The following is a 15,776-nucleotide window of genomic DNA, read 5'->3' on the forward strand; positions in this document are numbered from 1 at the left end:
CAAAATGGAGTTAATATGATCAGAGGACAACATGGGAGAAACAGAATGGGAATATAGCACCTCCATTTCTCCACGTCCGCGGCCACAGCACCAGTATGCAAAAGGTAAGCAAAGACAGACCTGGGCTAAGAATCTTCGACAGCCCGTTAATGCGAAGGCCATCTTTGTTCCATTGGTGGGGAATGGGACCAAGATGTTTCCAGTGCAACGATGGAGGCAGAGATTAGCTTATTTTGGCCAAATCTTACTACTAGTCATTTGGTCGACGCAATGGCCCCGAGCTTCTTTTGAAGTGAGCCGTCTGGAGACGCTGCCACTTAAAATATATAGTTTTGCCTGAACCTCTGAATGATCTGAACTACTGTAGGGACATGGTCCTGGACAGAATCTGATTGGCTGCCAGATTTGTCCACACATCAATGGAGGAGACGGTCCCAACACAAACATGAAACACCGCAATGATGGAGGAAGGGCAGTAGCCACCAGCCACTGACGTCTGGACCAACAAGCCATTTGACAAAGGTGTGTAACTCCTTGGGAGGAGCGAGAGTAACACTTGTGGGGGGGGGGGGGTTCAGTGGCAGCCCGCATACTTTGCCTGGGGCTCCTTCACATTCATACATAGACGTGTGTGTACACATGAGTGCAAACATACCAAGATGTCAATTTAACTAATTGCAAGTGGGCCTGCGTGGCACAGGGAGAAGAATTGTATTAAATGTAATATCATAAACCTATGTGACTGAACATCAGTCTAAAACGCTGCAGTCAGAGCGTGTTTGTTTGTCTCGGCTTACCCACCCACTAGCCCACATAAACATTGCGCAGGCCCTATCAAGGCCTTTGTCCCATATATCTGATGTCGCCAAATATCATGACAGTCCGTTATTTAATGCAATATGCAAGCGAATTTTAATTATTTCTATTCTGAATGATGCTGGTTTTGTCCAAGCTGGTTACATTTGACATCGGTGGCAGCAGCAGCAGCAGCAGCGGCAGCGGCAGCGTTATCCGCTCCGTGCAGGAAGCGGTTAACGCTGCAAAAAACCGCACAACAAAAACAGTGAAGCGCTGCCTGCCGGCCGGGGCGCCGCTCGCACACACCTTCAAACTGGACTTCAGCGGTCCTTTGGCTGCAGTGTTGATGAATCCCGCGGATATCTCCTCCTCGGAGAACTCCTTGAGGCTCCCGTCTTGCATGAGCACGGTGTAGACGCTGCGCCGGACTCCTACGGTCGAGACGTCTCTGTTTTCCTGCTTGACAGCCTGGACCACTCCTGTCACCGGGGCACCGTCCCCCGTCGGACTCGGCGCATAAACACAGCTGCCGAGGATCGAGCGCTTCACCAAACGCCTCGTATGCATGTCTAAAAGTGTCTCACTGGATTCAGAGCCGGCGAACCGGTGAATTTAAATCATTAAACGTCGAATTTCAACCAGTAAACAACGTCGATAAAAACACAAAACCGCAGCGGGTAGACTACGCGCTCCAACAGTCCTAATAAAATGTTAGAAAGCGGCAACATAATCGGAGGGCGAATGCTCCTAACAGCGTCCTAAATGTACCAAAGTGAAAAGCACCGAAAACTGAAGGAGAACTTTGAGTTAGCGCTCGACAAAAGCCGACAACACAAAACGATTCATTCGCCGCTAAACAACCTCCACAGCCAACCGGCTACCAATCTTCCTCCCTTCGACCAGTTTGTTTTCCCCACTGCTCCCTGCGAGCTGAGAGGACGGCGGGAAAACATGGAAGCATCATTAAATACAAGAACCGAAATTACGTTTGTACACGATTTGACAAATATTCAGCTTATCCGTGAATTAACGACTTGGACATCGATTAACGGAAGCAAATGTGTTGAATTATTTTACTTCACTCGGGCCTTATACATCGCCATCCCTACGCAGATGTTGAAAACGGTCGAAAACACGGCCGTTACGTGACTCCAGCTCCGACTACTGTGAACTCCAGTCCGGGCGTGGCTCCGACCGAGCAGAGCCTCTACCGGCGGAATGCTGCCTGTAAACATGTGCGGTCCGGCGACCAAGCCGGACTGTAATTGGTCGGTGCAGCACACGCCTCCACAAGCCCCCACCGCTCCCCCTTCTCCTCCAACAGAAGGTAACGCAAGCCGGGAGGATGCTCTTTTCAAAACAATGACGCAAGGATGGAGAGGAAACGAGAGGGGAGGCGGTATGGCAGAAGGATTGAAAGGGAAAAGGGGAATTTAGGCTACGGAAAAGAAAACTTTTACCAGACAGACAGGCTGTATGCTGTAACCTAGTTTTTAAACGCGTGTAGCCTACTTTCCAGGTGCCATGGGATTTCTAAATTACTATGATCTGCTTCTAAAATAAAAGTAATAAACTAGTCTTGTCTTGTTTTTGTGAATGTAAACACAACAGGTTATTTGATTTCTTATGGGGTCGCCATTACCTAGCATGCCACGTTTTAGGCACTGGGGTGAACATACGCCAACATCAACCCTGCACATAGGCTATATGCCCAGACAAGAGCTAACCAAATCTTAGCCATCATTTAGATAAACAATGCTATAAAGTGCTTTATGTGCAAATACTAAATTTAGCTTATTTAGATTTTTAACGAGAAGTCAGTCTTGCTAGTAGTACTGTTAAATGTATCTTATGTTGTTTTTGCTTATACAACTCAAATACACACATAAAATGTTTTAAACAATAAGTCATTACTTTTGAAAGTGACAAACCAAAGCAAATGTATACTGATCGAAAGGGTGTAGGCTGAAGCCTTAGCTTATTACACTAACCCTTTAATATCAATTTGTTGGTACAATTTCCATTAATGTGTATCATTACATTCATACGGTGATACCTTTATTTTATGCTACAGGGTAATAACAATAAGCCAGCAGTCCTATTGTTCTTTTAACTGAGCTTTTCATCTCAACACTGCACATCACAGCAAGCTACACCCTGCACTAAATAATAAACCTAAAGTGTGATCTCACAATGTGACTCAATTCGCTGCTCTCTGAGAAATATGTGATGAACATGTTCCTTTTGATAAAAAAGGCTCCGTGTTTAGATAGTGATGAATCAAGTTTAGCAGGAGAATAATTAATTCATTGCGATTATCTGCCAGTGAGAATGTACCAACGGATGTAAAAAATAGCCTCATTAATGTCAAACTTAATGTTTTTAGAAAATTCATATGTAGTTTATAATCTTTCTACATGACAGCGCCCAATCAAATAAAAGGACAAAATGACACTATTTATTATATATATATTTTAATAGAACAATTCATGTCATAAAATATTTACATGCAGAGAATGGAAACCAGACAGAGTGGAGTGACAGATATGAACATAATTTCCAAAATAGGCTTCACCCTGTGATCAAAGGCAGGTGTCACCATCCAGTTGTCTGCTGGTTGTAGGGGGAACAAATGGTCTCATTACAGGAGTAGTGGAGCTGAAAGAGAGGCAGTGAGGGAGCATCTCCGGACCTCCAAGACACCCCAATTCCCTGAAGGGAAATGTCTGTTTGTATGAACAAGACAGCTAGAGAGAATAAGTGATTTTAGGGAATTATCTATTAACTGTGTGTGTGTGTGTGTGTGTGCGTGTGCGTGTGTGCGTGTGTGTGTGTTGCCCTGGTAAGATTTGGGAGTGTTAATGACAATGATAATTACCTCTTTGCAGAAACTTTTTTCTTTCCGGGCTTCATTTACCCGTTTTTCCTCTTTCACTGTAGCATTGCTGGGAGATGTTACAGCATTTGAAATGTCTGGTGTAATTTATGAATCTGTTACCAGTCAGCGCGGGCTAGCTGTCTTTGTCTAAACCACCAACAAGCTCCTGCATGTCTCATGAAACATGAACTAAGGCTGGAGATGCTGTAATGTTGTAATGTCGGTGGAAACAGATGACAACAATTATTTTTTCTCCAAAGACGGGAAATACTGTAGCAGTAAACGAGATATTTACAGCAAAGAAAAGTATTGGCCCTGTTCAATTTGAAAAGTAACATCAAACAACAGTATTGACACATTAATTCATTAAAAAATAATAATACAAGTACCACACTCACTGTTTCTTAAAATGCATGTACCAAAAACATTGTACCATATTTCTGACATTTGATTGGTTACTACTTCTCACAACTCAAAAGTTATTTAGCAACTTTGAGTTACAATAAAATAAAAAAAAAGCCATTGTTTTCAGTTTTCCTTAAACAAGGCAGACATACATCAGTGCTCTTAACAGACTTATTTAAAAAAGTATACCACTCTGGACATTGTACAAATAAGTAAAAGCTTACATGAAACATCCAGCGAATAACAGTTGGTTAAAATAGTGCTCTAAGTATATACAAGCCTTGGTTGGCATGTCGTCAGTACAAGCTACAAACAGACAGAGTGCTACTAAGTTAAAACGCTTTAGATATTCAAATTGTGCAGAGCTGAAGCTAGATTGTGATGATGCTTTCAATAAGCTGTATATAAATGCAGTACCGTGATATTAAACCTTGTGCTTTGAGATCATCCGGGATGCCAACTGAAGGCTGTTTACTGTACCAAGAGTAGGCTCAAAATAACATGACTACCAAAACAGTACAGTTGAATTGGTTTTAACAACGTACGTTCGTCACTTTATCATGTTACACCTCTTTTTAATTAGTTTTGAACCCTGTGCAAAATGAAAAAAAAAAAAAGAATATATGTTCTCATCATGTTTTTAGTTTTTTTTCATACAATGAATTCTTACAAATAAAAAATAAAGTCAGGGGAAAGCGTACCTTTACAACTGTCATAACTTCACAACCACCTTTCATTTAGTATCTCAATAAAAATGCTAGAAACTTCTAGAAAACACTATGTACTTTTCTCTCACAGACATACTACGTAAGTGTGTAACATTTCACATTCACACATCAATATGCATCTTCAAATAAATATGAATTTCACAAAAAAAAGGTTGACATGGACTGTAAAACGTTTAAAAACGCTTTAAAAGTGTATTGTAAAAGCTCATGTGGGTTCGCTTTATTTCCCTTCATCAAAAAGTCCTCAATTTTATTTTGAGGCGTAAAATATGGAATTCTTTCAGCTAACCATTTGGTCACAGATACTCCTGGCTTTTGCTTTCAATGCCTAAAACCCATGAACATGAATTTCAAGCAGAGAATGGAAAGTGGAGGTGCTGCACAACCTGACAAAGCATAGCTAGAAATGCATCATCTGACACCTCAATAAAACATGACACTGAGTCACCTAGAAGAAGCTAGAGAGCCACTAGCAGCTGCAGTGGGAAATAATACCTTCATATGTACAGTAAGTGCATGAATTTCATGATTATATGGCAATAAATTCTTGGTATCTTTTTTATATCACAGGCACTGATCGTATCCTCAGCTAAACCTTACAACGCTGCATGTATATTGTGATTTGATATTTATTTGTTTATTTATTTAATCTTTTTCCACAATCAAGTGTGGTTAAATGTGTCCATGATATGCCCTGTGAAAAAGACAAAAGAGGTTTTCAATGATGATCCAAAGTGCACTCATCCACATGATTAATGCCCAATAACTGAGGCACTGCAGTTTATTTACGGCCGACCAGTACCAATGACATTCACTGTGGTTGATAAATTAAAAGTTCAGTTATGATAAACCGTACCCAAGCTGTAAAGAGGACACTCATGCATTGTTGATGGATGCTGTGGTGCACCATTTTCTGCCATTTCCCCCAAGGCATGCACCAAAAGCATGCTTGGTAGCAGGTTCAAAGCACTGCAGTGACGTCTGTAAGATGTCAGAGAGGAGGTTTCTCCCACACCGCCACAGCCTAATGCGATGAGGGGAAGATCTCAGAGGCGGGACGTTTCCCGTCCCAGACCCAACTCTCCGAAACTCTCGTAGTCGGGCTCTACCTTGGCAGCGTCTGACCCCTCCGCCCTTTGGTCATCATCCGAGCTACTAGTCTTTCGGATGCGGATGGTTTCGTAGCCGGGATCTGTGCTGTCCAAGAGGGGGTCTTCCCCCGGCTGGGGCTCATCGGGCTGGGCGTAGATATCTCTGACAGTGGCGTAGAGGTCACTAGAGGAAGAGGCCGTTACGAGACCTTTGAATTCTGCGATGCTGCTGTAGTCGTGCTCTGTGTCTTCCTCGTTCACAGCATCAGTTTCTGTTTTGTTGACTGTAGAGTACACTGCTGACTGAAATACAGAGAAGAAACGCATGTGAGTTGCCCTTATTCTGTGTAAAAGTATCATAAACACAACTACATTTATTAAGATGACAGGAACGTGATGCATTTGTACCAAAAGATCCATGTAAGCTTTTCCCCTCATAGCGTATTGTCTGATGTTGTGTGACTCCTTTACCAGTTTCAACTTTCTTTCATGTTTTTGGTGCTCGGAGCATTGGCACTCTCAGAGTAAAGTGCTGCTGTCTCGGGAGAGGAGACGGCAGTTTTGGGAATAAGGGAGTTTAACACACACTTACCTCATTGTCTGACAGAATGTGGTTGCCGAACCCTGGTGCAGGAGACAGAGGGGAGTGTAACTGGAGGAGAAAAGAACAAAAAGATAGATTTAGATATGGGTCATAGTGTATGAGAAGCCTGAGCGCAGAATCAGATGTTTAAAACTACAAAGTGGTTGCTTACTTCTCCTGAAAATGGCTGATGGGAACATTTGAGGGGTTGTCCCACATTTATTTTTTAGTAATTTTGGTGGCATCTTCTTGTTGTTAAAATGTTAAGTTTTAAGGTTTAACCAGTTCTCATCAAGCTGTAATAATGAATCTTAGTGAGTTGTTCCGGACTACTTTGAGGGAATGCGAGTGAGACGTGGTTGCAGCTCTTATTGATCTGCATGACTAAAACATGCCGGCAAACTATTGACAGAAACAAACACCGGTGGAAAATCTATTTCAATGGCTTAAGAAAGTGCACGGTAACCGATCAATAAAGTGAACTTCTAAATTATTCCCAGCAGTGGGAGAAAAACAAGCTCTGCATTTGCCGTTTCTGCTGTGATACATATGAAGCTACATGTTGTACATAACCATAACAATCATTAAGAAAATGACTGTCAATATTCAGTGACAGAGAGTGTGATGTGTTTGTGCACAGCCTCCGTCTCCTTTTGATCGACGAGGGAGCCATTAATCAACAACGCACATGTGACAACAGCGCCGAACCCCTCAGGAGTCTAACAAGAACCTCAATATCCCTGCCAGCTTTGACGTTATTTTTATTCCACACTTCTCAGAGAGGAAAACATTGATTTTTGTGTTCTTTTTCTGACTTGATGCAAGGAATACATTCAGATGAGTGATTATCTGAATGTACCAAGGTCAATGCTAATGCATTTTAAAAAGGAAAAGCTGTTCATTTGTTGAGGCAGAGTACTTTGTGCTCGCCACACAAGCAACGCTTATCTACTGAATGAAAAACAGTGTCATCGTGCGGATACACGTTTCCCTGGCATTTTCTCAAAAAAACTAAATCAATATGATTACTTTATGCAGAATGCATGATTGGAGACATGATTACTTTTATAGATTAAACACACGCAGCAGATGCCTTTATAATATTTTTCAATTAGCCGACCAATTAGGCAGAACGCCCTGGAGGAGTCTGCGTATGAAACATGGATGCAGGTGACTTGACCCGGCCACTGCAGCTCTGATTGCGTCTAACAATATTTGTTAATTTAATTTGCAGCCTGCTTAATTTTGGCTCAAGTATCACTGCTAATTGAAGTGGAATTTCCATTTAGTCAGTCACACGGTCAGCAGTAAAGATCATATTTAAACTGGGCTTGATGCATATGAGTCTTAAAAACTTTATTTCATGCATAATGAACTAATATAAAGACCTAGAACAGTCTGTGGACGTTTGTTTGTTGTCTTGTCACATCGAGACACTGAGAGATTAATATGTTTGTGTTACAATAAGACGCGATGGGTTTGCGTGTGTGTGTGAGCACGCGCGTGTGTGTTTGTGTTTGTGTTTGTGTTTGTGTGTGTGTGTTTGTGTGTGTGTGTGTGTGTGTGTGTGTGTGTGTGTGTGTGTGAGAGAGACGGGATTATGGGAATGTGTTTATGTGTACGTAGAAGACACAATGACATACAGGACATGAGAGTATGACAGTAAGCCGATTATAGCGGCCTCGGAAGATGGACGGCCCAGGTGTCAATGTGTATATCATGCTGACGTGCATACAAATCAGTATGAATACATCAACTCAGATTATCTGCATTCCCTGTCTCGCACATGCTCATTCAAGTTCATAAACAAGTTCATAAAGATATGTAGATATAAACCAGATTAACATTAACTCACATTATGATCTATACACAAACATATTACATACTCAAATCCTCTATGTAACAATAGTGATTCCCTTCAGCGATAAGCAGCTAAACAGTGCTGACTATGGCAGTTTACCTGGACCGTGTCACCAGCGTAAATCCCAGCAGATCACTGACTGGGTCAAATTAATTTCCTGTACCTCACATGAAAAGCACACAGGCGACACACAGGCAGGCTGGGCGTAGGCAAATGACAGTTACTGCTGTTCATGACAGTTAAATAACTACAACTGTACAGGATCAGAGAGGTTGCAAATGAAATAGAAGAGTGTGTGTCTCTGTTTAAGTAGAACCCAGGTGTATGTATGGAAAAATGTGTGTATATGAGAAAGCCTGCCTCTGTGTGTATGAGCAGCATTTACAGGGCTACTACCTGAGGGGATTCCACAGATGTGTGTGTGCGTGTGTGTGTGTGTGTGTGTGTGTGTGTGTGTGTGTGTGTATGTGCGTCACAGAGACAGAGAGAGAGTTTCTACAGCCCATATCATCCATCATGAAGCGAGACTAACTGTCATAGTGATAGTGGCCAGCTGGCGCCCACTAGGCTCAAGACACACACGCTCAAGACTCACACACGCGCGTGCGCGCAACACACATACACACACACACACACTTGTTCTGACAAGACAAATCACCGATAGCTCCTGTTCATACATTCAGGGTTAACCTTATATCAGCACCAGGGAGTCAATGTGTAGCAGAATTATGTAAACATAAACATGGCGTAGTCTGTGTGTGTGTGTGTGTGTGTGTGTGTGTGTGTGTGTGTGTGTGTGTGTGTGTAATGTGGGGGGATGGGGAGAAATAACAGAATTATTGCTGACTAGACATGCCAACAAGATACATGTGGTTGCGTCTATAAATGAGTTCATTTTTTAATGATAATATTTGTGTGTGTGTGTGTGTGTGTGTGTGTGTGTGTGTGTGTGTGTGTGTGTGTGGCTGCCTGCCACTTTGGTTTGGAGATGTATTGTAGCTGAATAGATCAGTATTTCATCATAGATTCAAGGTTCAGATGAGGCGAGACTCTCCTGCTGTCCAATTAGGAAGCGGTGATTAACTAATTGGCAACAGCAGAGACAAAGGTGAGGGAATGAAAAGAGAAGAGAAATAAAGCGAGGAGGAGGATGTGAATAGAGGAAAAGGGAACCAAGAAGATAAAAAAATCTTAAAAAGGATAGTTCTGGTTTACGATAAATTATTCCAAGGGATATAGATGAGGGGGCCCAGACTCCCGGGTATATTATATGTCTATGTTGTAAGGGGTCTTTGGCTGAAGTCTTTTTTGAGATCTAAACCACTTTAATTGAAAGTAAAACCAAAAGTGAGAACGACACCTGTATTGTTGGTAAGAATTCCTCATTGCACAAGTACAGCGAGTAAAGTAGGTCAAAGTTGAACAAGGAAGCCAGTCTGTTCACTGTGATGCTAGCAACTATGTGAGGCTGCCCTTAAGCACAGCTCAATGCTAACCACAGCATGCTAACATGCTTACCATGACAATGGTAACATGCTAATGTCAAGCAGGTTAATATTTACAAATGTCACTATTGTAGTTTAGAGCGTTAGCATGCCACTGATTAGCACCAAACACAAGCCGCTAGCTGAGGTTGATAGGAAGGTCAATCGTTTTGCAGGTATTTGGCCATAAACAGGAAACGTATAGATGATGAGATGTTTACATGACGATGGCGCTATGATGAGGGTGGTGGCATCATCCAAATTGTTACAATTAATTATGAGGGGGACGTGGATGTGTGTGTACCAAACATTCATGGCAATTCATCCAATAGTGGTTGAGACATCTCATTGATAAAAATTTCCACTTCATGGTAGTGTTAAAGGAAAAGTCCTTACAATTCCTCCTCTGGGAGCCATGGACATCTGTACCGAGCTTTACGGCAATACATCCCATGCTTCTTAAGATCCCTCAGTCTGGACCAAAGAAGGGAACTGACAGACCGACCAACACCGCCAACCCTCCCATAAACCATAATGATCCTTTATAATAGGAGAAGCGAAAGTAACACAGACGGAGAAAACAGACCTTAAGAGAGGGAAAAGTGTGTAGAGAGAATCTGCCACATGCTGCTGATGCAATTCTTTCTGAGCTGCGAGAGTGTGCAAGTGTTTGTTGATCTGTTTGTGTGTTTCTCTGATGGATCTCCACATGTGAAGGGCAGCACGCTGAGAGCAGCAGCTCTGCTCGGTGCATGACACTGAACCGCTTTTCTTCTCCTTTTCACCTCTATCCTTACGTCTGTTTTCCTTTACATCTCCATCCTTCAGCCCTTCTCCTCTCTATAATGCTGTCACTTCTTTATCTTCTCTCTTCCCTCCTCTCTACCACAGATGGCTTCATGTATTGAATCTTTATTTCTCTCTCACCCTTTATGCCTCCAGGACCTCTCAGCTCATCTCCCATCATCTCTGTATCACTATCTCTATTTCATCTATTACTCTCTTCCCACTCCAGCTCCCATTTTCGTTCTTCTCTTCTCCCTTCACTGCTACACCATTTCCTCTCTCGGTCTGTCATTTTCCCTAAAGCAGCACTGAGCAAGACGTTTAGCAGATGATAATTGTGGTGGCGACACAGCTCATCTCTCTTTTTCAAGCCAACTACTTTGATCTTTTAGACGGTGATAACCCACCTCTGGTTTATATGGAGATAAATTATTAGGGAGGGGGATAACTTGGGATATTCGACAATGAGAGAAAGTGTATATAGGTACACTCAGAGCGTAGACACGCAGTGATGATCAGTGTCTAAATTCAAAACCCAGTACATTAAGGGTGCCGGTTATTTCTCAGTCTATGGCTGAGAATAAATAATTCAAAATGTTTTTGTCATTTAAAAATGTATTTTCTATTACATTTTTAATTAGTTTTCTGCTTCTGCGTTGCCTCTTTCCCTGTTCCATTAAATGAGGAATTAACCTGCACTATGCAAATGTTGGCCGACTAAACGCACTATTCTCACCTCTCCATTGTGCAGGCCAGCCCCGGCCAGCCCATTCATCATCACTGGCTGGTTGTCATTTTCATCCAGAACCTTCTCTGGTACCGGAGGAGGCAAGTCCTCCTCTGGTTCCTCCAGAGGCTTGCGGGAGGGAACGCTGGCATTATCAGAACGCCTTTTGGTCTCCATGTCGGCGCTGTGACGGCTCTTCTTATTCAGGTCGACGGAGGCGTACTCCACTCCTGCGCACAGGGGCCCCCGCTCAGGTGTGCAGGGGCTGAGGTGGCCGTTGAGAAGGGCGGGGGGATGATGGGGAGGTTCGTCGGGGCTCAGCTGGATGGTACCGTTGGGGAGGCTGAGCTGTGTGGGCGGCTCTTTGAGTTCCTTGACCGTCTCGTACAGGGAGTCTTCCACGCTGACGTCACGTGATGCCACTGCAATCTCCTTTACCACCTGGATATCAAATACATATAAAGCTGCGACGATTAGGTCACAAAAATAATCGCCAACTATTTTAATCCTTATTGTAATTTTTAATGCCAGAAATGGCAGAAAATACGGTTATCAGCCTCAAATATGAAGATTTCCTGCTTTTCTGTTTTGTATCATATTAAACTGAATATCTTTGGGTTTTGGACTGAAACAAGACAACCCGTTGGACTTTGGAAAACTGGGATGGACATTTTTCTGAGATTTTATAGCCCAAACGATTAATTGATTAATCTAGAAAATAAATCGGCAGATAAATCGAAAATGGAAATAATCGTTAGTTGCAGCCCGATATAAATACAATGGGTTCTGACCCTGAGCTCAATCAATCAAACAATCAATCACCAACCCAGCCAATCAACGCTTTAATCTCCTGTAGCAGCCACAACTAAGCTCAGTGCAGGTGACAACATGATTCGGCCTTAGTGAGGTGACTTTAAACATTGACCTCATAGGTGCTGTCCCCTGAGGGTGGGGGTCCATCCCCAATAAGGGCGTTGTTGGCAGGAATGCTGGGAAGCTCACGGTCCTGAGGACACTTAGAGGACCTGAGCTCTGATTGGCTGGAGAGCATCTCCTCTGACGGCTGGGGACTGGCGTCCTGTGTGTCTGTGAGGACTGGGGGAGCAGAAGAAAGACAGAATCAGAGGAAGTAAAAAGCCTCTCATTTGGTTGGTTTCAATGTATTTTCTGTTACTGACATTTAGTACCTACCCATAAGAAAATATAATAACATTTTATATATATATATATATATATATAAATAGATAAATATATAGATAAATAGTTAATTACATAGACAACAAAGACATGCTAAATTAAAGCTAACTTACTTGTACCGCTGGTAAGAGGACCATTGTGAGAGCTGCTGACGGCCACGTCCGTCGCTGGACTGTCTGCTGATTGGCTGATCGTGTCTCTGTCCGACACCTACACAACATAGGAGAAGATGTTTGTCACCGCTGGGCCGAATTTAGAGGTGACAAAACTGACAGAAATTCCTGTCTTAGAGGTGGTTTCAATTACACGACAAAAAGTGACATTTCTAAAAAGGGAACTGAAATGAATCTGCACCTTTCAGCTTGTGCAGGGTAAATGACTTTCACACCTCTGTGCAACACAAAAGCCACTGTCAGCAGAATGTAATGTGTTCGGCAAATTATTTTTCAGGATCTTCCCCATTTTGGGGAACTGTGATATTTGCAGCAACATTTTCTCAGGTTCTTCATCTTAATTTAAGCTCATTATCAGTACGGTCCGCATGCTTAATTACATGTAGAGTATTTTTATCCACAAACAAAAGACATCTAGAGATATCTAACAAGTTCTGTGAGAGTAAAAAACAAAACTGATTTATGCCTAATGAAGATTCAATGTTTATTCTTATCTTAGTTGATTGGAATTGGGTTAATGACAGGCTGAGCTACACACAACAAGCTACAGAACAACAACCCTGCAGCTGGCAGGGGTTCAGTCTTGCTCAAGGACACTTCAGCAGAGCAGATTTCTTTTTACATTGAGCCTTTAAACCAGTGGTTCTCAACCTTTTTTGGGCCAGCGCCCCCCTATCCATTATCCAGGTCCCTTACAAGTTGCACTCTTATTAAGTGATCCAACAATAAACGAGCACAAAGCAACAAGTCTGAGGCGCTCGCCATGCTGCGTTCGCTGATGTCAATGACCGTCTCGTTTAATATTGAAGTTTTTGACATAACGTGACCACGTGATGACACGTCCGCTCGTGTTGTGTTCAAGGAACCCTGACCTTGGCCAGTCGCCGGTTATATTCTATATCTGACTAGATACATTTTTTTAGAGTAGATTTTTTGCGTGTGTTTATGAATTACCTCGCTGGCCGTACAAACAAATGCCCCCCGAAGACACGTGAATGCCCCCCTTTATGAAATATTGCTTCAGAGGACGTCACGCAGGAAGCAATATTTCAGAAAGGCCCCCGTTGAGAACCCCTACTTTAAACCATGTCTTCCAGTTGAAGGCTGCTTCTCTATGCGTTAACATCACATGGCAAAATCTGCAGCTCTTACAAGTGAGCTGAAATTAAACTACACCAATTAACACTGCATTGAGCACCTGCCACATCGAGGCATGATTTATCAACTTGTACTTTAAAAATAAACTGCACTGTTTGTTGTAGGCAAAGATATCGCTCCGTTACGACTAAGAGTTTAGAAAAACTGTGAAATATATTAACCTCTGCAAGTCAGGATTCTTTGTTTGTTGTTAAGCAGAACTTTGTGTTTTAGAGGCTCCACAGCCCCATCTAGTGGTCAATTACGCTCATAACTACTGGGGTCCATGATGTAATCTTTTAACTATTTTATGTCCCAAATATCTCTTATGTCATTATTTTTGTTGTATTATTTTAATGACTAAGGTACAAAGTAGTCTCAGCATCATTCAAGTTCCATCTATTCTTATTTTATTCTACATCCACATCCTGATCAGGGCTTATGGTAGAGCAATTAATCATTTTAGATTTCTGGAGCAAACGTTTGGGGATTTAAAATGACTCGCAGTCCTCACAAAAACATGAGATGTGGAGGTTTTAATAAAACATCCAGACTCAATGAAATACATAAACTGTATAAATGTCACAGGAATTAATAGGTTTTGTGAGGGAAGGGCAATTCAGATATGTTCATGTTTGTTTGTTTTTCTTCTTCCTTTTGTGTGTATGTGATCTTTCCGTAATGCAAAAACAATGAAAAATAAAGTATATAAAAATAAATGAAAGAAATACATATTTAGACTTTTAGTTGACAAGTTTTAAGGAACAGAACTTGGGAGGCAGAGGAGGATAGAGCTCCTTCACCGCGTTCGGAGGCTGCCGCTGGGGAGACAGTCAGAATGATTGCGGGTGAGCGAGGAGAGCCGATCTACTCATTCGCAAAGACAAAGACCTCCATTTAACCTATCAGGTCCGTCATTTAAATGGACCCCTCCTGAAACAAACTGACAACCCAGCAATTGCGGGTTAGAGAGAAGATATCCATCAAATGCAAAAACACACACACACACACACACACACACACACACACACACACACACACACACACACACACACACACACACACACACACACACACACACACACGGAGTGACAGGATAAGAGGGTAAGTGGATGTCACTTGTTATGGCAGTTGGTAATAATTATCTGTGACATGATGTTCAAGAGAACTTAGTGTCATTATGAGTAGAGTATACATAGGAAGGGAAAAGGTTTCAGATTGCTGTACATTTTGTTTTATTGTTTCATTAAATGTATTTTAATTATTTATTTTCATTAGCTTCAGAAAAAGAAAAACATACTACAATATTATAATAGAAGTAGATGGAATTTTCCATTAGGCATGGGACGATATGAAAAGGAATTATCTTGGCCTAAATGATTGCGATTGATGATATTATTCCAATATTTATCAATATATGGTTATACATTTTAAAAATGGCACTAACAAATACTGGAATTACTTTACATTTATTATAAAACAAATATTTGTATTGCATCACAGATAGCACATGTCTTTTTTTTAGTGAACATCCTTTTTAGTGAAAAACAAACAATCTTAGAAAAGGTTTATAATCATAAATCACAAGCCTTGGTGTATTGTTGCAAAACATATAATCTAAGCATAAACAAAACATTTATTAATTAATAATACATTACGCAACACTGTGTGAGTCTGCTCTTTCTTAAATGATAATTCATATATTTCTTAAATCAGGCTCTATTTGAAATGTTTCTACCATGATAGCGGACAGCTCTTTAAAGTGTGTGTGTGTGTGTGTGTGTGTGTGTGTGTGTGTGTGTGTGTGTGTGTGTGTGTGTGTGTGTGTGTGTGTGTGTGTGTGTGTGTGTGAATCAGGCGTGCAGCCAATGTGAAAGCTCTATCTACAGCCTCATTTACCCATGGTTACACTATCTGATTACAGACAT

The 15,776-nt window shown here is 41.8% G+C and overlaps 1 protein-coding gene across 3 annotated transcripts in view; it reads right to left on the reverse strand.

Moving 5' to 3' along the window:
* Nucleotides 1-3,255: 3,255 nt before the first annotated feature.
* Nucleotides 3,256-15,776, reverse strand: part of pag1 (phosphoprotein membrane anchor with glycosphingolipid microdomains 1) — a 46,635-nt gene continuing 34,114 nt past the window's right edge. For all 3 annotated transcript variants that reach the window (XM_029443932.1, XM_029443931.1, XM_029443933.1), the window contains 5 exons: nucleotides 12,652-12,748; nucleotides 12,267-12,436; nucleotides 11,351-11,782; nucleotides 6,493-6,552; nucleotides 3,256-6,203 (listed from right to left, as the gene is read on the reverse strand). In XM_029443932.1, coding sequence (XP_029299792.1) covers nucleotides 5,856-6,203; nucleotides 6,493-6,552; nucleotides 11,351-11,782; nucleotides 12,267-12,436; nucleotides 12,652-12,748 — 1,107 coding nt within the window. In that variant the 3' untranslated portion in view covers nucleotides 3,256-5,855. The remainder of the gene's footprint in view (nucleotides 6,204-6,492; nucleotides 6,553-11,350; nucleotides 11,783-12,266; nucleotides 12,437-12,651; nucleotides 12,749-15,776) is intronic.

The sequence above is a fragment of the Cottoperca gobio genome, chromosome 11 (genome assembly GCF_900634415.1).
Source record: "Cottoperca gobio chromosome 11, fCotGob3.1, whole genome shotgun sequence".
In the NCBI taxonomy this organism is placed as follows: Eukaryota; Metazoa; Chordata; class Actinopteri; order Perciformes; family Bovichtidae; genus Cottoperca; species Cottoperca gobio.